The sequence below is a fragment of the Danio rerio genome, chromosome 25, assembly GCF_052040795.2.
Source record: "Danio rerio strain M-AB ecotype USA chromosome 25, GRCz13ab, whole genome shotgun sequence".
NCBI lineage: Eukaryota > Metazoa > Chordata > Actinopteri > Cypriniformes > Danionidae > Danio > Danio rerio.
Genome location: NC_141045.1, coordinates 35612568 through 35635638, shown reverse-complemented (window position 1 = coordinate 35635638; position 23071 = coordinate 35612568). Strand labels below are relative to the sequence as shown.

The window sequence follows — 23071 nt, the reverse complement described above, 5'->3', positions numbered from 1 at the left end:
GTTTCATAGCATTTATTATAGTCCAAATTGTAGGCCAACAGTTTGAACACTCTAATTTATATTTTAGGGAACAATAGTACATGACATTTAAATAAAAATTCTATTAAAATTAAGTGAAACTTTGTCATTTTTTTTCACCTCATTTGACTTTAAGGGCCCTATTATCCACCCGGCACAATGTGGCGCAAGGCGCGACGCAATTGTTGTTTGCTAGTTTCAGCTTGGCGCAAGAGTCATTTTGACGTTTTGCGCCACGCTGTTTAAATAGCAAATGCTTTTGCGCTCATGTGTGCGCTCATAGGCGTTCTGATCTAAAAAGGAGGCATTCTGAGGCGCACTGCTGGTGCGTTGCTATTTTGAGAAACTATAATAGATTTTTCAATAGACCAAAAGAAAGCCGGTCTATTGTCCAGCGCAGAGCACGTTAGTTGTGCGCCTCGCTTACACACTGCTTAATACACACAAGATGTAGAGCAATACGCAAATACCTTCACATATGAAAAAGAATTTAAATATTAAAGATATATATAGGATATAATAAGGATATATATATATATATGGTATAATAAGGATATATATTGGATATAACATGGATATATATAGGATATAAATATAAAGGATTAAAATATTACAAAACATATTATTTTCTATCCTACGTAAATATAAAAAAAACACTGCCTTCATGCCTTCTTCATCTCGGGGGCTTTTTCAGTTTATTCATGACAATTTGCTTTTGTATAACGTTATCGTTATTAGCAGTATTATTTATTTTATCCATTTTTATATTTGTTTTATTAAAAACAAGCTTAGATTTGTCCACCTGTCAGGTTTCTAACCATATGGAGCACAGCATGTGGATATAACTAGAACAAGGATAGATAAAAAGCGTAATCTAGAGGCCTTTGCCTTTTACATAAGCCACTTCTGATACCAAAATGATCAACTAGAAGTCAAGTTATTATTTGTTTGTTGTTGTTTTTTTTTCTTTAACCATTTTTTTATTTTCTCTTGTGTATAAATTAAATGTTCAACTAAAAAAAGAACATACAATATGATTTAAAATTAAACATTATATTAAAAACCTAATTCACATTCATTGAATCACCATCTCTACTTTGGTCAGTTCTTGAAAAATAGCATGTTTGAACATTTGTAATTTTCTAGTATATAAAAAGACATGCTGTGTCTGAAATGCAGGCAAACCTTTTCTCTAAAATCTTTTATATGACAATGTGCTATTCATTCCATAGTGAATGATGCAATCTAGTGAAAAACGACAGCACACTATGAAACATCGTCAGCTGTTATAAGTACAAACACAATATGCTTTGAGTTTATTTCAAAAGATATAGGGAGATACTAAAAAAGGAAAACTCTGTCGGTGTTTACTCACCCTCACTGAGTTACTTTCTTCACATTGAACACAAACAAAAAAAAAACCTTTTTAAAATGTCGCCAATCATAACCATTGACTTCCATATTATGTTTCTCCCTTCTATGGAAGTCAGCGGTTCCTATTGGCTTTTAGGTGACATTTTTCAAAGGTTTTTCTTTTGTGTTTTAGTCTATATAGTCTATAATTTCTATACGTTTTGAAATCCATCAGCTCTTTATTTACCATCATTACTTAATATTCAGCTGAAGAATGGTTCCATTTTTAGGTGTACTGTCACTTTAAATGTAGTTAAAGGGATAGTTCACCCGAAAATGTAAATTTACTTACTGTTTACTCTCCCTCATGTGGGTACACACCTTTTATGAGTTTCATTCTTCTGTTGAACACAAAATAAGATATTTTGAGGAAAAACATGCAACCATTGACTCGCATAGTAGGAAGAACAAATACTATGGAAGTTATTGGTTTGCAGCATTCTTCAAAACTTCTTCTTTTGTGTTCATTAACTCATAAAGGTTGAGTAAACTATGATAGAATATTTTTTTGTGTATGTGTGAACTATCCCTTTAAATCACCTCTGGCAATGAATGGGGTTTGTTTACCTCAGGAACTGAACTGTTGAGCTCTGATATTTGCTTTTCACTCTGATTGGTTAATTCGAGAGTCCCTCAGTAGTTTCCAGCATTCTTCAAAATATCTTCTTTTGTGTTCAACAGAAGACAGAAACTCATAAAAGTTGAGTAAATAATGACAGAATTTTCATTTTGGGTGCACTGTTCCTTTAAATCACCTCAGGCTATGAGAGGGGTTTGTTTACCTCAGGAACTGAACTGCTGTGCTCTGCTATTTGCTTTCCCGGTTAATTTGGGAGTCCCTCAGTGGTTTCCAGCATTCTTCAAAATATCTTCTTCTGCGTTGAACTCATAAAGGTTGAGTAAATGATAATAGAATTTTCATTTTTGGGTGATTTGTCCCTTTAAATCACCTTCAAATGAATGCGGTTTGTTTACCTAAGGAACTGAACTGTCATGCTTTGATATTTGCTTTATCCTGCTCTTCTGATTGGTTAATTCAAAATCCCTCAGCCAATTGCACGCTCCCAGTCTCATTATGTCCCGTCAAGGCAGTTTTCTCATGTAGTAAACACTTTAGCGCCCATCTTCGACACGTAAAATTTGATTTCGTGTGGTTCAGCTGATGCTGTCACAGTCGGTTAGCCTCGGCGAGCCTCTGATTGCCCTCTATTTGATTGTGTTACACTCTATCCTTGTGCTGATTTCATTCATTAGCCTGGGCCAGGTTGCTTCACAGTGTGTTTCTTTGGATGACGAATGTGTTTCAGGACATTATGATGAACCTGGCTAAAGCCGTAGCGAACGCCGCCGCTATGCTCGTGCTGAAGGCCAAGAACGTGGCGCAGGTGGCCGAGGACACGGCACTCCAGAACCGGGTCATTACCGCCGCCACGCAGTGCGCACTTTCCACATCACAGCTGGTGGCCTGTACTAAGGTACTTCTGACAGATGAAGAGAAATGATGCCGCTAACATTATACACAACTGCTTTTTAGGATGAATCAAATTATATTTAGCTAAGATATTAACTAATCATTCTAAAGGAAATTATTCAACCTTTCCAAAGTTGAAAAATGTTTTTGATTATAAGCGTCTTCTGTCAATATAGAGTAGAAACTGTACAATTATTATTATTACTCTTTAATAGAACTGTTTTTAATTTTAATTAATTTTAAATTGTCATTTATTTCTGCAATGCAAAGCTGAATTTTAAGTGTCTTTAATGCCTCACGATCCTACCACAATCCCTCTAATTTGCTGATTTGCAGCTGAATTATTCATTTTTTGTTTGTTTTGGGATTTTTATAAACTGTACCTTGCGAAGGAACCTCCTTTATGGAATAGTGTGGTGGGACGGGGGAGATGGTGGGGTGTTATAGTGAGGGATGGATTGCGGATGAAAGTGAAGAGCGGGGTGCGGGTAGAGGATGAAAGTAAAGAGAGGGGAGGGGTGGGGGGATGGTTGGATCGCAGATAAAAGTGATGACCTGGGGGGGGATCGCAGATGAAAGTGAAGAGCGGGGGGCGGGATAGTGGATGAAAGTGAAGAGAGGGGAGGTGGGGGGTGGGGCTTGGATCGTGGATAAAAGTGAAGGGCTGGGGGGATCGCAAATGAAAGTGAAGAGCGAGGGGCAGGATAGTGGATGAAAGTGAAGAGTGGGGAGGGTTGGGGTATGGGGCTTGGATCGCAGATGAAAGTGAAGAGCGGTGGGTGGGATAGCGGATGAAAGTGAAGAGCGGGTGGTGATGGGGGATTGGTGGGGGGGGTTGCAGATGACAGTGAAGAGCTGTATTGGCGCGGGCCTTTGATAGTGTCTCTGGGGCCCCCATAAATGTATGGGCCCTTAGAATCATCCTAACTTTCCCCCCTTGCGGCGCCCCTGGTGGCAGGAAACCCACATGAGCACGGGGAGGTCGTGTAAACTCCGCACAGAAATGTCGGCTGGCTTGGTAAGGACTAGAACCTGTGACGTTCTTGCTGTGAGGCAATAGTGCTAACCACTGGGCCACCGTACCACCCATCTAGGAAAGGAAGAGGAGTAGGGGTGGAAGGGTGGATTCTTCAAAGGAAGATGCTTCTTATATGGAACTTGGATTTCATAGTGACTTAGGAGTCGTATGATTGGGGAATCATAAATTAAATAATTATAATCATAAGCACATGATCCTCTCGAAATTAGTTTAGAAATTAACTTCACAACAATATTCTAGTGGTTATTGGACATTTTAATGAAAGGAATTGGACATATGGTGCTTTTAAGGTGAAACCATAAATACATGTAATTTCACCATCAGTTCATATTGTCATTACTTGTTTGAAAAGCACATACTGATGTCTCCTTTGGTCTGTTTGGTGTGTTAGGTGGTGAGTCCCACCATCTCGTCCCCAGTGTGCCAGGAGCAGCTGGTGGAGGCGGGCCGGCTGGTGGAGCGCTCGGTGGAGGGCTGTCTGAGGGCCTGCCACGCCGCCTCCGAGGAAGCCGAACTGCTCCGGCAGGTCAACCTGGCATCCGGAGGCGTCAGTCAGGCGCTCAGTGACCTGCTGCAGCACGTCCGCCACTATGCCAGCTGCGGAGAGCCCATCGGACGCTACGACCAGGCCACTGACACCATCATGACCGTCACTGAGAGCATCTTCACCTCCATGGGCGACGCAGGTGAGAATTATTGCTGTTGTGTGTTTATTGATAGTTTTCACATGTCGTCACCATTAGGGGAACGCCTCTTTGGCGGGCATATATCTGGTAATGATCGTCAAGTCACAGGCTGAGTGATTTTTCTTTTTTAGCCAAAAAGCCGGATATTTGTTGTGCGATAAGGCTTAGCGTATGGAACAAAATCAATGGCAAAAGTATTGAAAATAAAAAGCTTGTCGAACAGCACTAACCGAAAAAATAATACATTGAATTAATAACTGCTTGCATTTTAATGACTTGAATTGCCAGAGTTTGTAATTTTAAGTCCTGCAATTTATTATTTAAGCTGAGAATATTTCAATTCAACACATTTTTATGCTTAAATTCAATATTTCATATTCAACTTCCAGATTTCATTTTTTCAGTTTCATTTTCAGTTCATTTTATTTCCGTTCAAAAATTTGCTTCCATAATTTCAGTAGCTCAAATTCAACTGTTAAAATTCGACATTACATCCGGGAGCTGCAGGAAAAGCAATAGATTGCAGATAGCAGATTCGATAAATTGCAGATTGCTTTTTAACCAGCAGATAGAGCTGGACTAATTTTAAGATTTTTAAACCAGTAAATAGGGGAGAAAAAAAGCTAATAACCGCACAAAAGTAGCATTTAATATTAATATCAACGTCTTGGACATTATAAATAGGCTAATTAAAGGATTATGAGTGGGCCCAAAATGAGGTGGTGCGCTGGAGCAGCTTTAAGTTGGTCAATGGCGCGGTTAATTTCAGTTCTTCAAAATAGCAACGCGCCAATGATGAGCCTTAACACACCTCCTTTTCAGTTTTAATGGTGTTCCTGGCCTCGTTTTGTGCATTAACAATTCCACTGTTTGTGTCTTTGTTTCTGGTTACCTACAAGCAATGTTAATTATCGATTTGTACTGCTCAGATAAATATTTATCTTGCTAGTTTTTTGTGTTTCCACTTCAAGGCTGTTGACCCTCAGTTTATTTAGTCTCAGTGAGGGCTTTTAAAAGTTATTTTGTCTGTGGTCTGTGCTTTGTTTTCAAGCCGTTTTCAAAACTGAAGGTGTTCGTTATACTATAGCCGTAAGTTAGAGGTCTGCATTCCTGCGGCTGTCCCGAGGGAGCCGCAGTACCCAACCAGATTTCTGTGGCGCAGGAATAAGTTTCCGAATAAACAGGTTTAACAGGTAACAGGTTTAATTTGGGACGGGAGCGGGCTGTCTAGCAATATCGCTCCCGACTCCCGAGCGAGCACGCGTATGTAACGTTATGTGTGTGACTGAAACAGCGCGATGCTGTGTTTAGCTTGTTTGTTCGTTGCTGTGTGTGTGTGTGTGTGTGTTTGTGTGTGTGTGTGTGTGTGTATGCGCGCACGCGAATGAGAGGTGTGTGTGTATGTGCGCGAATGAGAGACAGAGCGAGCTTTGTCTGTGTGTGTGCTTGGTGCTTGTGTGTGTTTTTTTACAGACAGCTTGTTATAGGCTGTCTGGACTCTGTATAGCGGGGTGGATTTCGATTTTGTTCTCCCCCCCTGCTCTTTAGCAGGATCAGGTGCAGCGGGTAGAAAACGAGGCGGGTCAGGCAGCGGGACAGCAAATGCTGAATATAAGCGGGAGCAGTCGGCTTCGGGCTAAAACCTGGCGGGAGCGGGCGGGAGTGGGATTCAAAATTTAGTCCTGCGCAGATATCTACCTTAAGTCTTTGGAACTCCTCAAAAGAGTCTGCGCATTGAGGTTGATGAAAACTAGCGTTTGGATCTGCATAGGCGCATAACTAACATGCTCTGTGCTGGACTTAAGAACAGCTTTTAGTTGGTCAATGGCGCGTCTATTTCAGTTCTTAAAAATAGAAACACGCAGATGATGCGCCTAAACCAGGGATGGGCAAACTTGATCATCGAGGGCCGGTGTCCCTGCAGAGTTTTGTTCCAACACTAGTCAAACTACCTGAACAAACTAATCAGTGTCTTCAAGATTACTTGAACTCTATAGGGAGGTCTGTTTGAATAGGGTTGGAGCTAAACTATGCAGGACACTGGCCCTCCAGGATCAATATTGCCCACACCTGGCCTAAACACACCTCCTTTTTAGACCAGCACACCCATGAGTCCTCAAAGTGGCACAAATGGGTTTGCTATTTAAACAACGTGGTGCGAAACGTGAAAATTAGTGTGGCGCTGGTCTGAAAATAGCAAAAAATCGCCCCAAACACTTCTTGCACCTTTTTGTGCCGAATGTATGACAGGGCATGAGGAGTTTCATTTTTCAGATTTTCAATCTGCTTCTCCTCAACAAGCTGCACACTTTCAGGTATCATGCGCTGCATTATGAACCTTGTCCAAGGTTTATAACTTGGGTCTAAGGGATTGTCCAAATCCCAAAACCACAAATACAAGCAACGGAAGTAGTAGGGATTTTGCTAAATGCGATAGATTGAGCTTGTACCACAGGATGTAGAACAGTTCCAGGCTAAAGAGAATTTATTAAATAAATGCAAATCAAAGTCAAATGAGCATACAGTAATACACAAGAGAGCTTTAATATCTTTCAGGCACATCATCCAAACAAAGCGTATCTGTGCTGTGACACAACAGGATTAGCTTTTTCCAATTCACAATTGCACAATTTTAATGGTGTTCCTGGCCTCGTTTTGTACATTAGAAACTCCACTGTTTGTGTATCCGCTGCTGGTGACCCACAAGCGATGCTAATTGTCGATTTGTAATGCTCAAATAAATATTTATCTTGCTAGTTTTTGTGTTTCCACTCCAGGGCTGTTGACCCTCAGTTTATTTTGTCTCAGTGAGGGCTTTTAAAAGTTATTTTGTCTGCGGTCTGTGCTTTGTTTTCGAGCCGTTTTCAAAACTGAAGAGGTTTGTTATGCTATAGCCGTAAGTCTTAGGAATGCTCAAAAGAGTCTGCGCCGTGAGGTCGATGAAAACATGCCATATAAAACCGCTACAGAGCATCAGATCTGGACTCAATCACGCACACACCCTTTCTTTGAACTCTTTTAAAGGAAAACACATGGACGAAGGTGCCAGTGGGCTTCACTGTAGCTGTTCAAGTGAAACATGGAGCATGATAAATGACCCGCAAACCTTAAGCGAAGATGCGTACTTTGTAACTTTAGAGTCAAGAAGAAATCTTGATTATTCCCTAATACACATTCTGGTTCTTATTTTGCAGAATTAATTAATGCATTAAAAAAAGTAAAGAAAGCTTTTTACATAGTGTGAATCAGTGTGTGTGGTTGTTTCCCAGTACTAGGTTGCGGCTGAAAGGGCATCTGCTACATAAAACTTATGCTGGATAAGTTGGCGGTTCATTCCACTGTGGCGACCCCTGATTAATAAAGGGACTAAGCCGAAAAGAAAATGAACGAATGAATGAATGAACCTTTTATACATGCAATAACTTGCTCCACATTTGAAATAAATTAACTGCTGACCATAAAAATATATAAAAAGTGTAATTAAATAATTAATTAAACGAACAGTATAATTGTTTTTCTTTAAAATATCCAGAAACCACTAGAACAGTGTTATATATTTTGTTGCACATGAAGTTAAAGTGGAAGTCAAGCAGTCGGTCAAGTTTACATTATTGATTTCAACTTTAATGAAAATATACACTCACCGGCCACTTTATTAGGTACACCTTGCTAGTACTGGGTTGAACCCACTTTTGCCTTTGGAACTGCCTTAATACTTTATGACGGATTAGACAAGGTACTGGAAATGTTCCTCCGAGATTTTGCTCTATATTGACATGAGAGCATCATGGAGTTGCTTATTTGTCGGCTGCACATCCATGATGCCCATCTCCCGTTCCACCACATCCCAAAGGTGCTCTATTGGATTGGAGTCTGGTGACTGTGGAGGCCATTTGAGAACAGTGAACTCATTGTCATGTCCTGAGATGATTCATGCTTTATGACATCCTGCTGGAAGTAGCCATCAGAAGATGGGGACACTGTGGTCATAAAGGGATGGACATGGTCAGCAACAATACTCTTGGCTTGGCGTTGACATGATGCTCAATTGGTAATAATGGGCCCAAACTGTGCCAAGGAAATATCCCAGCAGTTGGACAGGTGTCCCTAATAAAGTGGCCAGTGGGTGTAAATAACAAACTATTTATAATGTAGCCTTTTTAAGTAAAAGGGCATGTTTTGCTATAGGTTTTAGAGCTAGGGTGCCGCCATCTTGGAAAATCGACTTCACAGGGTTGGTTCTGTAATGTAATTTTAGAAGAAAAATGCCTCTTTTAAATCACATTTTCTGCTGCAACATCAGTTATTAAGCATGCGCCTTTAAATTGCTGGAGAACGGGAGCTGAAATGGTTGCTGGCGAGAGTGGTTGCTTCTTCAAGTGGAAATACAGACATTACCTTGATTTCGTTGAGCATAAAAGCAAAAATATTGCAGTCTATGTCCAGTCTCCAAAGAACTTTCGACTGCTTATAACTCAACCAGCAACTTGTTCAAGCACTTGTGGCTTGTGCGCGCATATTAGGGAACATATTGCACAAATTCGCATTCTCCAGGCGCACCCAGTTAAAAACCGCAAGTCATTTTACAAGAACTGACCGATCAGCTTCATACCTTGTATGTAATTTGAACATTTCTGCAGACTAACTACCTCAGACAAACACAGAACACCCAAACACAGTTTTTTTTATATATTTATTTATTTATTTTGATACAACGGATGTCAGTGATTAAAGGGTATCCAGTTTTCTTCTAAATGATTTTTTTGTTTAAAAAAAAAAAAGACAAACAGGTTTGGAACAAGTGAATGATGAGAGAATTTTAATATTTGGGAATGCTGCTGTGATCAACCCATTATAATGGATTCATTTATTCATTCCGGGGTCGCCACAGCGGAATGAACCGCCAACTCATCCAGCACATGTTTTCACGCAGCGGATGCCCTTCCAGCTGCAACCCATCTCTGGGAAACATCCACACACACTAATTCACACTCATACACTGCGGACAATTTAGCCTACCCATTTCACCTGTACCGCATGTCTTTGGACTTGTGGGGGAAACCGGAGCACCCCGGAGGAAAACCACGCGAACGCAGGGAGAACATGCAAACTCCACACAGAAATGCCAACTGACCCAGCCGAGGCTCGAACCAGCGACCTTCTTTCTGTGAGGCGACAGCACTACCTACTGCACCACTGTGTCACCTGTAATGTATTTCAGTGAATATTAAATTACTTAAATTTAAAAAGTATCATTCATTCATTTTCTTGTCGGCTGAGTCCCTTTATTAATCCGGGGTCACCACAGCGCAATGAACCGCCAACTTATCCAGCAAGTTTTTACGCAGCGGATGCCCTTCCAGCCACAACCCATCTCTAGGAAACATCCACACACACATTCACACACACACTCATACACTACGGACAATTTAGCCTACCCAATTCACCTGTACCGCATGTCTTTGGACTGTGGGGGAAACCGGAGCACCCCGGAGGAAACCCACGCGAAGGCAGTGGGTTCCAGTTAAACAGAGTCTCTAGATAATAATTTGATTTAATTTCCCAAATAAGAGAGATTCTGCTGTTGAGGCTTCAAATGATTGGGTCAGAGTGAGTCCTCAATTAACAATTCACTGATTCGAATGTTTCTGTCATTGCGAATCTCCAGTGAACGAATCACTGGTTTAAATGTTCCAATTAGAGCGAGTCTCTAGGTAATGATTCACTGATTCAAATGCTCCCCTCAGAGTGAATCTCCTGTTAAAAAATAACTGAAAATGAACATAACTTCTTTCATTCATTCATTTTCTTGTCGGCTTAGTCCCTTTATTAATCAGGGGTCGCCACAGCGGAATGAACCGCCAACTCATCCAGCACGTTTTTAGGCAGCGGATGCCCTTCCATCAGCAACCCATCTCTGGGAAACACCCACACACACTCATTCAAACACTCACTCATACACTACAGACAATTTAGCCTACTCAGTTCACCTGTACCGCATGTCTTTGGACTGTGGAGGAAACCCACGCGAACGCAGGGAGAACATGCAAACTCCACACAGAAACGCCAACTGAGCCGAGGTTCGAACCAGCGACATTCTTCCTGTGAGGCGACAGCACTACCTACTGCGCCACTGCCTCGCCTTAAAAAGTATCAAAGAAAAGTAATTAGTAATCTGATTACTTTTGACAGGAAGTAATTCGTTTTGTAATCATATTACAATTTTCCTGAAGTAGTCGGTAGTTTGTAATCTGTTACTTTTTTAAAGTAACTTACGCGACACTGGTTATATATATAGCCCTATTGCTAGCATATTTATAATAAACTAGTCACAACAAAAGACATTTTGATTTATTCTGGGCTTTAAATACACTGACATGTTCCCAAAGCCAAACCTGACCTCTCCAGTCTCCGCATCCCAGTCTAATGTTTTGTATTCGCCCACATTCACGCTAACTTACATTCAGGTTATGAAAAGCCCACTTTCGAATTACATCAAGTCCTACCCTTTGGTGGTTTTCCTCTGAAAACGAAGTCAAACGGCTGAACGCTTTATGGTGTTGATTTACCAAGCGTACTATTTTTGAAATCCATCCTACGTTTCGAGAGGTGAAACACCCCTAACACACCTCTCTCTCCATCCCTCGATCATCTCGTCAGCGCTTGTATTTCAGGATCCATGTAGGTGTTCGGGAAATACAGAGTCCGTTTATGGAGAAAACGAGTAGGCACGCTTTTTGAAAGGGCCCTCGATCAATGATGTACTTCAGGTCACACGGGTGCACGGGCAGCTCTTCCCGAAGCGATATGCAGAAAGATTGATTTTTCAAAGCGCTGCCAGATTCACACACATCAAAGAAACGTGGAATGGCTGTTGGTATTTTATTCCTAGTCTGCAGTCAAGGACAGCGAATACACTGTGGACGGAGCCAAGAATATGCCAGGAGAGGTTTCTGAATATAATGTAAGATCTGCCCACTCAACATGCTGTTCAAATAACGTTTGTGTTCACATTTACAGGCGAAATGGTGCGACAGGCGAGGGTTTTGGCCCAGGCTACGTCAGACTTGGTGAATGCGATGCGCTCGGATGCTGAGGCTGAAATCGATGTGGATAATTCGAAGAAACTGCTGGCGGCTGCCAAACTGTTGGCCGATGCCACCGCCAGGATGGTGGAAGCTGCGAAGGTATGAAAACCGAAGCAACATTCAACATCTGTCTGTTCAGCATCAGGGTGTCTGCGGGGTCTAAAAGCTGATCAATCAACTAAGAGAAATCGAAAGCCCTTAAAAAGTATTGAATAGTCTTAAAGTCGGCATGAAGCGGAAGCTGCGACACTTTTTGTTTTCCGTATTGTGACGCAGTTCCTAGAGAAGCTGAATATTAAGTGTGAAAACAGTGGGCATAGCTTGTTTTCTTTTACTGCAAGCTGATTGGATGTAGTAAAGTATGCATTTCATTCAGTTTGATGGGGGAAAAGGGTTTGGGAGAGTTACTGACAGACACCTCCTGCTCACCATTTCTGTTTGTTGTCAAAACTGGCTCTTATTAGTTTAGTATTTGTTTTAGTTTGGTTTGTTTTATTCTGGTCCTGTTGTTTGTTTGGTCATTTTTTTATTCTGGGTTTGCTTTGTTGTATTTTTTTTAATATATTTTTTATCTTTTTAATTGTTATTTGTTCTGTTTTTCATACTTTTTTGTTTGGTTTGTTTTTGTTTGTTTGGTTATTTTCATTGATTGCTAATTATTTATTTGGTTTGATATTTTCCTTACTTTCACTATGAGTTTGTTTTTATTTCATTTGTTTGATTTATTTGAGCTCTTTTTATTTTATTTATATATATTTATATATATTTATATATATATATATATATATATATATATATATATATATATATATATATATATATATATTATATATATATATATATATATATATATATATATATATATATATATATATATATATATATATATATATATATATATATATATAATTTTATTTATTTATTTATTGGTGAGGGTCGTTTAGTTTTAGTCTACTTTTTCATTTTCGTTTAGTGCTTTTATATTTTTTTTATTGTGTTTGCCATCATTTCACTTTGTTTGTTTTTATTTTATTTGTTACATTTTTTTGATTGATATTTGCTTATTTTTTAATGTTTGATTTAGTGTTTTTGTTTTAGATTTTTGTTTTGTTTAGTATTTATTTTATTTTATTTATTTTTTTTTTTTGCAGTTTTATTTAGGTTTTTTTTTTTTACATTTTGTTTTAGTTTTTGGGAGGTAGGGGTTGTTCGGTCTACTTTTTAAGACACCATGATCCACATTGTCAATTCAGTTTGTAATAAGATTGTACCGTACCACGGTACTGTCTCAGATCTCTGTTTCAAATTAAACAGGACTCAGATTTAGCAGTCACAGTATAAAATATGCTTCCCTTCCTCATCACTCCTTCTTCTCTCAAACCCTGAAAGAGCCGTGAGCAATGATTTAGATTTAATTCATGATGGAATGGACCACAGAATTGATTGTCAGTCCCCATCAGCCACGTAGAGGAGTATAAATGGGCCAGGATGTAATTCATATTCAGACATATTATGAAGTCCTAGCCTATGGTTTGTTAGGCACGTTTGATCCATTAATCAGCCCATCACTGACATTATCAAACGTAAAGATGAGAGATGCGCCACACATGGTTTCCATGGTAACAGAGATGGAGCACATGACCCAAAATTCCTCTTTGCATTGAATATTTTGTAATGTGCTCCGAGTGTGATGGTGCAGACTGCATGCTTTATAATGCGCTGTGAGTCTGTAAATGGCATAGACTGGGTGTTTTGTAATGCGCCGTAAGTGTGTGTATGGCGTAACCTAGAGTTTTTGACAAATCTCCCTTCAAAGGCCGACAGAGTCTGGGATTTATCTGTGACAACTTCGTCCTTTGAGGATTGCCTTTCATTTTCTGTTCAACCATTAAGCAGGGAGATAAAATGTAATGATGGCAACAAAATGACACATTAAAGGTAGCTAGAAATTTTGGAAACAAGTAATATGCCATATTAAATCAGTGTATATACTGCTATATTTAAAAAAAAAAATAACATTGGCTTCTCTAAATATTATTTTTTTGGTTATTATGTAAAAAGCTGCCTGTATTTATGTCATAACATGCGTTATAGGTGAATCGAATAAGCTAAATTGGCCGTAGTGTATGTGAATGTTAGTGTATGGGTGTTTCCCACTACGGGGTTGCGGCTGGAAGGGCATCCACTGCGTAACACATATGTTGAATAAGTTGGCGGTTCATTTCGCTGTGGCAACCCCTGATTAATAAAGGGACTAAGCCAGAGGAAAATTAATAAACGACCCTTCATAGGAAATTGTGCTAAATGATCCCGGACGAGCCCCCACAGCTCGGTATTCAGTATATTAGAAACGTTGACTACAATTAAAAACACCAGACCCAAAGTTGATGAATTATATAAACTAATGCAGTAATCGTATCTGAACTGTTTTTGTGCAGGGAGCTGCGGCGTATCCGGAAAATGAAGACCAGCAGCAGCGGCTGAGAGAGGCGGCTGAAGGACTACGGGTCGCCACCAACGCAGCTGCCCAAAACGCCATCAAAAAGAAGCTCATTCACAGACTGGAGGTGAGCAGATGCATTACAGGACATGTTACAGATACCTGTTGAAAGTGTTCATATGTCATACTGAGTGATTCATTTGTGAATGGTTCGATTCATATGGCCTTGAATCATGGAATCACTGATTCAAATTAATCAATCAGAAGACGTCTACAGTTGTGATATACAATTTTTATTTATTTGGTCACAGTAAGGCTTTAGTTACCAATTTACTGAATCACATTGCCTCAATTAGATAGAGTATGTGGTTAAAGACTCACTGATTCAATGTTCCTGTCAGAGCAAGTCTCCATTAAATGATTTACTGATTTAAAATAATCCTATCAGAGAGAGTGTGTAGTTAAAGACTCACAGATTCATATGTTCCCATAAGAGAGTCTACGGTGAGCGATTCACTGATTCAAATGTTCCAGTTAGAGCAACTCTCTAGGTAATGATTTACTGATTCAAATGATCAAATAAGAGAGTATGCTGTATGCTTACTGATTCAAATGTCCAGTTAGAGCGAGTCTCTTGGTAATGATTCACTGATTCAAATGATCCAATCCGAGAGAGTATGTGGTGAATAACTCACTGATTCAAATGTTCCCATCAGATTGAATCTCCAGTGAACGATTTACTAATTCAAATGTTCTAGTTAGAGCGAGTCTCTAGGTAATTATTCATTGAATCAAATGATCCAATCCGAGAGAGTATGTGGTGAAAGACTCACTGATTCAAATGTTCCCATCAGAGTGAATTTCCAGGGAACGATTTACTAATTCAAATGTTCTAGTTAAAGCGAGTCTCGAGGTAATGATTCATTGAATCAAATGATCCAATCAGAGAGAGTATGTAGTTAAAGACTGATTCAAATGTTCCTGTCAGAGGGAATCTTTAATGAATGATTCTCTGATTCAAAGGTTACAGTAAAAGCGAGACTCTAGGTATTTAATCACTGATTCAAATGATCCAATCAGAAAGAGTATGTGTTTAAAGACTCACTGACTCAAATGTTCCCGTCAGAATGAATCTCTAGTGAATGATTCACTGATTTAAATGTTCCATTTACATCGAGTCTCTAGATAATAATTTACTGATTTAATTTCCCAAATAAGAGAGATTCTGCTGTTGAGGCTTCAAATGATTGGGTCAGAGTGAGTCCTCAATTAACAATTCACTGATTCAAATGTTTCTGTCATTGCGAATCTCCAGTGAACGAATCACTGGTTTAAATGTTCCAATTAGAGCGAGTCTTTAGGTAATGATTCACTGATTCAAATGCTCCCCTCAGAGTGAATCTCCAGTAAAAAAAAATAACTGAAAATGAACATAACTTCTTTCATTCATTAATTTCGTTGGCTTAGTCTCTTTATTAATCCGGGGTCGCCACAGCGGAATGAACCGCCAACTTATCCAGCACGTTTTTACGCAGCGGATGCCCTTCCATCAGCAACCCATGTCTGGGAAACATCCACACACACATTCACACACACACACATACACTACGGACAATTTAGCCTACTCAGTTCATCTGTACCGCATGTCTTTGGACTGTGGAGGAAACCCACGCGAACGCAGGGAGAACATGCAAAGTCCACACAGAAACGCCAACTGAGCCGAGGATCGAACCAGCGGCCCAGTGACCTTCTTGCTGTGAGGCCACAGCACTACCTACTGCCCCACTACGTCACCATGAATATAACTTATTTGGGCATTTTTGAGCAAGATGCTAATGGTCTAATCCGATTCAATGATTTATGCTAAGCTAAGCTAAAAGTGCTCAAACTGGAAATCAGCTGAACAGATTTAAGGATGGTGAAACTCATATATATATATATATATATATATATATATATATATATATATATATATATATATATATATATATATATATATATATATATATTTATATATATGTGTGTATTTCTAACGATTTTGTTTACCTATATCCATCCTTACTTCCAATGTATGCAATGTTTTGACTCGTTTGACTATTCTTTTGGGAGATAGAAAGTGCATCTTTTCTTGAAATAGTTATTCTTTGCTTTATAAAGCAGTCATCGAAACCCACCGCACGGTCGCACAGTATATATTTCTGCTCATGTGTCTGTATATAGATAAGAGGAAGCATTTTATCATCTTGTACTCAGTTGGACACATTGTTAAGCCGTCTAGTTTTCCATAGATGCTGTTTTTTCCAGTTCTGGTCAGTGGAATCCAGGGTTCTGCTTCAGTTTGGTCTCTTCACATCAACAAAGATAGCTTTGTTCTTGAGGTTCTTTCTTTTTTTTTCCCCTCCTCTCTTTTATCCATCATCCTTCCTCACACACTGAATATTCTGGCGTAGTACAGAGTCTTTTTTGTATTTCTTTTGCCGCCTGTTGCTGTTACACTGTAGCATGTTGCACTGTGAATGTTGGCTGAATCCTTAAATGACGGACTTACAGCGAGGCTAGCAGCATTTCAGCAGCAGAAACGGATATTTTATTTCCTATAACTGTAGTTCTTACTGCATGTCTCCGGCCACTTTATTAGGTACACCTTATAAGTACCAGGTTGGACCCCCTTTTACATTCAGCCCTAATTTCCCATTACACCACATCCCAAAGGTGCTCTATTGGATTGAGATTCGGTGACTGTGGAGGCCATTTGAGTACAGTGAACTCATTGTCATGTTCAAGAAATCAGTCTGAGATGATTCGTGCTTTGTGACATGGTGCGTTATCCTTCTGGAAGTAGCCATCAGAAGATGGGGACACTGTGGTCATAAAGGGATGGACATGGTCAGCAGCAATACTCAGGTAGGCTGTGGCGTTGACACCATGCTCAGTTGGTACTAATCAGCTCAAAGTGTGCCAAGAAAATATCCCCCACACTATTACACCACCACCAGCAGCCTGAACCGTTGATACAAGGCAGTATAGATCCATGCTTTCATGGTGTTAACTCCAAATTCTGACCCTACCATCCGAATGTTGCAGCAGAAATGGAGACTCATCAGACCATTTCTCCAATCTTCTATTGTCTAATTTTGGTGAGCCTGTGTGAATTGTAGCCTCAGTTTACGGTTTTTAGCTGACACTGGCGCCTGGTGTGGTCTTCTGCTTCTGTAGCTCATCTGCCTCAAGGTTGGATGTGTTGTGTGTTCAGAGTTGCTCTTCTGCAGACCTCTGTTGTAACGAGTGCTTATTTGAGTCACTGTTGCCTTTCTACCAGCTACAACCAGTCTGGCCATTCTCCTCTGACTTACTCTCACATCAACAAGGCATTTGTGCCCACAGTACTGCCGCTCGATGAATATTTTCTCTTTTTTGAGCCATTCTCTGTAAAAAAAATATAATAAAATAATAATAAAACAGAAATTAATATTCAATAAAAATAACATACTAATTCTGTTATATATATTAAATATTAATTCCTATTTTATTATTTTTCTTATATATAAAAAATAGTATTATGCTATAAAATAGTATTCTAGTATTATAATTTTACAATTGTATAGTTTAATATTATTATTATTAATATTAGTATTATTGTTATGTTATTTAAATTAAATATTTATATAAGTTTTACAGTGAGATTTTTACAGTAGTAATATTTTTATTTTATTTTATTATGTGTATAATCATAATAATTTATGTAAAATTGTGTATATCTCTACTAATATTGCAATATTTGTTATAAATGTAATACCTGCCTGACAAAAGTCTTGTCGTCGATCCCAGTTGTAAGCAACAAATAATAACTTGACTTCTAGTTGATCATTTGGAAAAGTGGCAGAAGGTCGATTTGCAAAAGACCTATTGGAACCCACATGGACTGAAGATTCTCAGAGCAATCAGTCAAGTCTGGTGAAGGAAAAATCATGGTTTCATGGATTATTTCTTTTAAATGACTAGACTTTTGTCTAAGCAAAGTCAGACCTCACTGTCCTAATTAAATAATTAAAAATCAAGCCATGATTATGTTTTATTTTGGTAAAATAAGTGTAATCTTAAGGCCTTTGCCTTTCATATAAGCCACTTCTGATACCAAATGATCAACTAAAAGTCAAGTTATTATTTGCTCTTCCTAAAACCTAGACAACAAGACTTTTGTCAGGTAGTTTATTCATGTATTTTCTGTTGGTATTTACTGAATTTCTAACCTGTTGTTGTCATTTTTCTGAACCAGAATGCAGCAAAGCAGGCGGCAGCAGCTGCAACACAGACCATCGCTGCGGCCCAGAATGCAGCTGCATCCAATAAGAACACCATGTCCCATCAGCAGCTCGTCTTCAGCTGCAAGGTATTGTGGGTAAAAATGCATTCTACATGATTCAGAACACTCAACGCAAGAATTTGAGTTTAACTTCTCGAACTCTCCAGGCTGTGGCGGACCATATTCCACACCTAGTGCAGGGCATGAGGGGCAGTCAGGCCCACCCGGAAGATCTTGGTGCCCAACTGGCCCTTATCATCGCCAGCCAGAGTTTCCTGCAGGTAAACATGTATTCAGGTGTTGTTTGTTTGACAGCCTCTTATATTAGTATTAACCATTTGTGTGCTGTTGGGGATGTTTTCGTCCACTCTGGAGGTGATTTTGAGTCTTAGTTTGGCCACAGCTTTCTCTGTGTTTCAGCAAATGGAATGATTTTTGGTGACAAATCTTATTTTGACACACATTTTAGGAAAATGCGTAGAAATCTGTAAAAAAAAAAAAAAAACTTTATACACTGGGCAAATTGACTCCCCTTTCGTTATGTTGGGGGCTGTTTTTGCCCCATTGACTTCCATTATAATGACATTTTTTGATTGCACCAATTTTGATGACACCATATATTCATGCATTCCTGATTGTTACTGGTTTTCCCTGTTGGGAAGAGGTCAACTGCATCATTCTTACTGTTGATCATCAGTCGCAGTGCAAAAAAGTTTAGTTTTGGGCTTCAAATTATAAGATTATATGGAGTATAGTGTGTGTGCGTGCATGTGTGAGAATGTAAGAGAGACCTTTGTGCACTTACTCTTTTGATATGTTTGATAAAAGAAAAAATAAGCAGCTCAGCTCTCAGAACATAGCAAACATAGTAAGTGTATTTATGCATTTACACTTTAATCTGCTGTTTTACTCCATAGAATAGAGGTCTGCATTCCAAAATTTCCAAATGAAGTGCGGGAGCGGTCGATAACTGGTTTAATTTTGGACGGGAGCGGGCGGTCTAACAAGCGAGCAAATATGCGTATGTATGTGTGTGAATGAGACAGCGTAATGCTGCATTTAGCTTGTTTGTTGCTGTCTGTGTGTGTCTGTGTGTGTGTGTGTGTGTGTGTGTGTGTGTGTGTGTGTGTGTGTGTGTGTGTGTGTGTGTGTGTGTGTGTGTGTGTGTGTGAATGAGAGAGAGAGTGTGAGATGCTGTCTGTGTGTATGTATCACTTGCGGTGCTTATATGTGTGTGTGTTTATACAGTCAGCTTGTCATAGGCTGTCTGGACTCTGTATAGCTGTGTGGTTTTTAGATTTGTTTTCCCCCATGGCCGTTTGCGGAAACGGGCATGGCAGTTAGAAAACGGGGCGCGGCGGGCAGTGGGACAACAAATGCTAAATATAAGCGGGAGCGGTCAGTTTCGGGCTAAAAACCTGGTGGGAACGGGATTCAAAATTTAGTCCCGCGCAGATCTCTGCCATAGAACTCCATAGAAAACCCAGAAACCTTTTTGCACACCCCTATCTAAAGAGTTAATGCTGCCAACTGATGATCGGCAGTAAATATGAAAAGTTTTACCTCTTTCCAACAATCAAGAATGCATGATTATTTGGTGTCAAGGCTCTGCAATTAAAAAAATTCATTATAATGGAGGTCAATGGGGCAAAAACAGCCCCCAACATAACAAGTGTAGTCGGTTTAAACAGTACAAAGGGGTTAACCTATTCTTACGTTGTTGTTGTCTTTTTGCTGTTATTTGTCTCCAAACAGCCAGGAAGTAAAATGGTGACGTCTTCAAAAGCGGCTGTTCCGACGGTCACTGATCAGGCGGCTGCGATGCAACTTGGTCAGTGTGCTAAGAACCTGGCCACCTGCCTGGCAGAGCTGCGCACCGCTGCACAGAAGGTGCCCACAGTTCACTGCTGCCTAGTAGGCCTCAAAACCCAATGCCTGTTACACTTTTTTTAGTGCATTACGTTTCATGGAGTGTGTGATAGAGATGTTATAAATAGCCCTCCTGTGAATGTAATTTCTTTTTCAAGTATTTCCCAAATGAGGTTGAACAGAGCAAGGACATTTTTGAAAGTATTTCCGATAATATTTTTTCCTCCGGAGAAAGTCTTGTTTGTTTAATTTCAGCTAGAATGTATATGAATAGAATGTAGGTGATGTCTTTGTGTACATGATTGCTCCTGCAGTCCTGCTCACAGCCTTTAGCTTTGTGCGTTTGTGTGATAGGCCCATGAAGCGTGTGGTCCTCTAGAGATAGACTCCGCTCTCAGTGCTGTCCAGACTCTGAAGAGTGAACTACAGGACGCCAAAATGGCTGCGTTAGACTTACAACTCAAACCTTTACCAGGAGAATCTGTAAGTGAAACCTATAATAGCACAAAAACATTAAAGATGATGCTACTTTTAGCAGAAGCTCTCACTGGTATTTCTGCTCGTGTGTAGTTGGAGAAATGTGCTCAGGATCTGGGGAGTACGTCTAAAGCTGTTGGCTCCTCCATGGCCCAGCTACTGACCTGCGCCGCACAGGGAAACGAACACTATACTGGTATGATGTTTTTTTTTAGGAGAATGCATATTGAGGTAAAGGTGGTTTTACATTCGCACATTCGTTCAGTGTCAACTTGTGACATACTCCGGTCTGAAATCACATGCAAGTCTGACTTGAAAACACCATTAGCGCTAGTTATTTGACTGTAAACAAAGTTGTACTTTGATATTCATCGGCTGCTAATGAGATTTTGTACGAAACCCCGGAAGGGACGTAGTGGGGGAGAAAAAAAATGGGTGGGAGGAAAATATATATTTCTAAGTTTTTTGCGTTCTCTCGCAAAGTTTTGCGTTCCCTCGCAAAGATGTTTTGCGTTCCCTCGCAAAGATGTTTTGCGTTCCCTCGCAAAGATGTTTTGCGTTCCCTCGCAAAGATGTTTTGCGTTCCCTCGCAAAGTTGTTTTGCGTTCTCTCGCAAAACTGTTTCTCCCCAAACACTTCCTGTTCACTGCACTCACGTAAACCCTCCCGTTTTTGCCGAAATTCTCCCGTATTTTACCATTCTACCCCACTTTCTTTACATTACTGTGCGTATGCTACCTATGAACCAGTGAATGCATGTATAAGCGCTGACTGACAGACGTGCTTCGTACAATAAACTGATCCCAGATCAGCGTCTGTACACGCCATTTACAGAGGAGTGGGTGTATGTTTAAACAGATAAATACACTGAATAATATGAAACATCTCCGTCCTGCATGTTTTATTTTAAACAGCTTATTTTCTCTTAAATGAGCACAAACAGTTTCTAAAGTAATGGACTGCTTTCATTATAGATCTGTGCATTCTTACAGAGACACCTCTGTTATCAATCTAAACAAAACATGAGATTCATTTGCTGCGCACTTGTTTGATAACAGAAGTGTCCCTTTAAATGGCGCATACAGACGCTAATCTGGGATCAGTTTATTGTATGAAGCGCGTCTGTCAGTCAGCGCTTAAACATGCATTCACTGGTTCAGAGGTTGCAAAGTGAAAGGCGACAATCAGCGCACAGTAATGTAAAGAAAGTGGGGTAGAATGGTAAAATACGGGAGAATTTCAGCAAAAACGGGAGGGTTTACGTGAGTGAAGTGAACAGGAAGTGTTTGTGGAGAAACAGTTTTGCGAGAGAACGCAAAACATCTTTGCGAGGGAACGCAAAACATCTTTGCGAGGGAAGGCAAAATATCTTTGCGAGGGAACGCAAAACATCTTTGCGAGGGAACGCAAAACATCTTTGCGAGGGAACGCAAAACATCTTTGCGAGGGAACGCAAAATATCTTTGCGAGAGAACGCAAAACATCTTTGCGAGGGAACGCAAAACATCTTTGCGAGGGAACGCAAAACATCTTTGCGAGGGAACGCAAAACATCTTTGCGAGAGAACGCAAAACATCTTTGCGAGGGAACGCAAAACATCTTTGCGAGGGAACGCAAAACATCTTTGCGAGAGAACGCAAAACATCTTTGCGAGGGAACGCAAAATATCTTTGCGAGAGAACGCAAAACATCTTTGCGAGGGAACGCAAAATATCTTTGCGAGGGAACGCAAAACATCTTTGCGAGAGAACGCAAAACAACTTTGCGAGATAACGCAAAACATCTTTGCGAGATAACGCAAAACATCTTTGCGAGGGAACGCAAAACATCTTTGCGAGAGAACGCAAAACAACTTTGCGAGATAACGCAAAACATCTTTGCGAGGGAACGCAAAACATCTTTGCGAGGGAACGCAAAACTTTGCGAGAGAACGCAAAAACTTAGAAATATATATTTTCCTCCCACCCATTTTTTTCTTTCACCCATTTTTTTTTTTCACCCAGCCAATTTTTTTCTCCCCCACTACGTCCCTTCCGGGGTTCCGTAATTTTGTGATTTAGAAGTTGCAAAGAATACTTTTCTGAAATTATATTATTAAGCAGAAAGTCTGAATGTGTGAATATGAAGCCTACTTCACCTCAATGGAATGTATCTGTGCTGGAAACGAAACCCAATAACAACAGGATTTACACAAGTAGGACATGTTGCTGGATTAAAATCCTGTCAGCCAAACACGAGCCTCTGGTTTTTGGGTTAACGCCTCGATT

General features: G+C 39.9%; 1 protein-coding gene across 7 annotated transcripts in view; it reads left to right on the top strand.

Moving 5' to 3' along the window:
- Positions 1-23071, top strand: part of tln2b (talin 2b) — a 259057-nt gene that overhangs the window by 152729 nt on the left and 83257 nt on the right. For all 7 annotated transcript variants that reach the window (XM_087312504.1, XM_087312506.1, XM_087312503.1 and 4 more), the window contains 9 exons: positions 2739-2906; positions 4333-4627; positions 11648-11814; positions 14154-14282; positions 18432-18545; positions 18626-18739; positions 20214-20348; positions 20682-20810; positions 20898-21000. In XM_087312504.1, the coding sequence (XP_087168630.1) occupies positions 2739-2906; positions 4333-4627; positions 11648-11814; positions 14154-14282; positions 18432-18545; positions 18626-18739; positions 20214-20348; positions 20682-20810; positions 20898-21000 (1354 nt within the window). The remainder of the gene's footprint in view (positions 1-2738; positions 2907-4332; positions 4628-11647; positions 11815-14153; positions 14283-18431; positions 18546-18625; positions 18740-20213; positions 20349-20681; positions 20811-20897; positions 21001-23071) is intronic.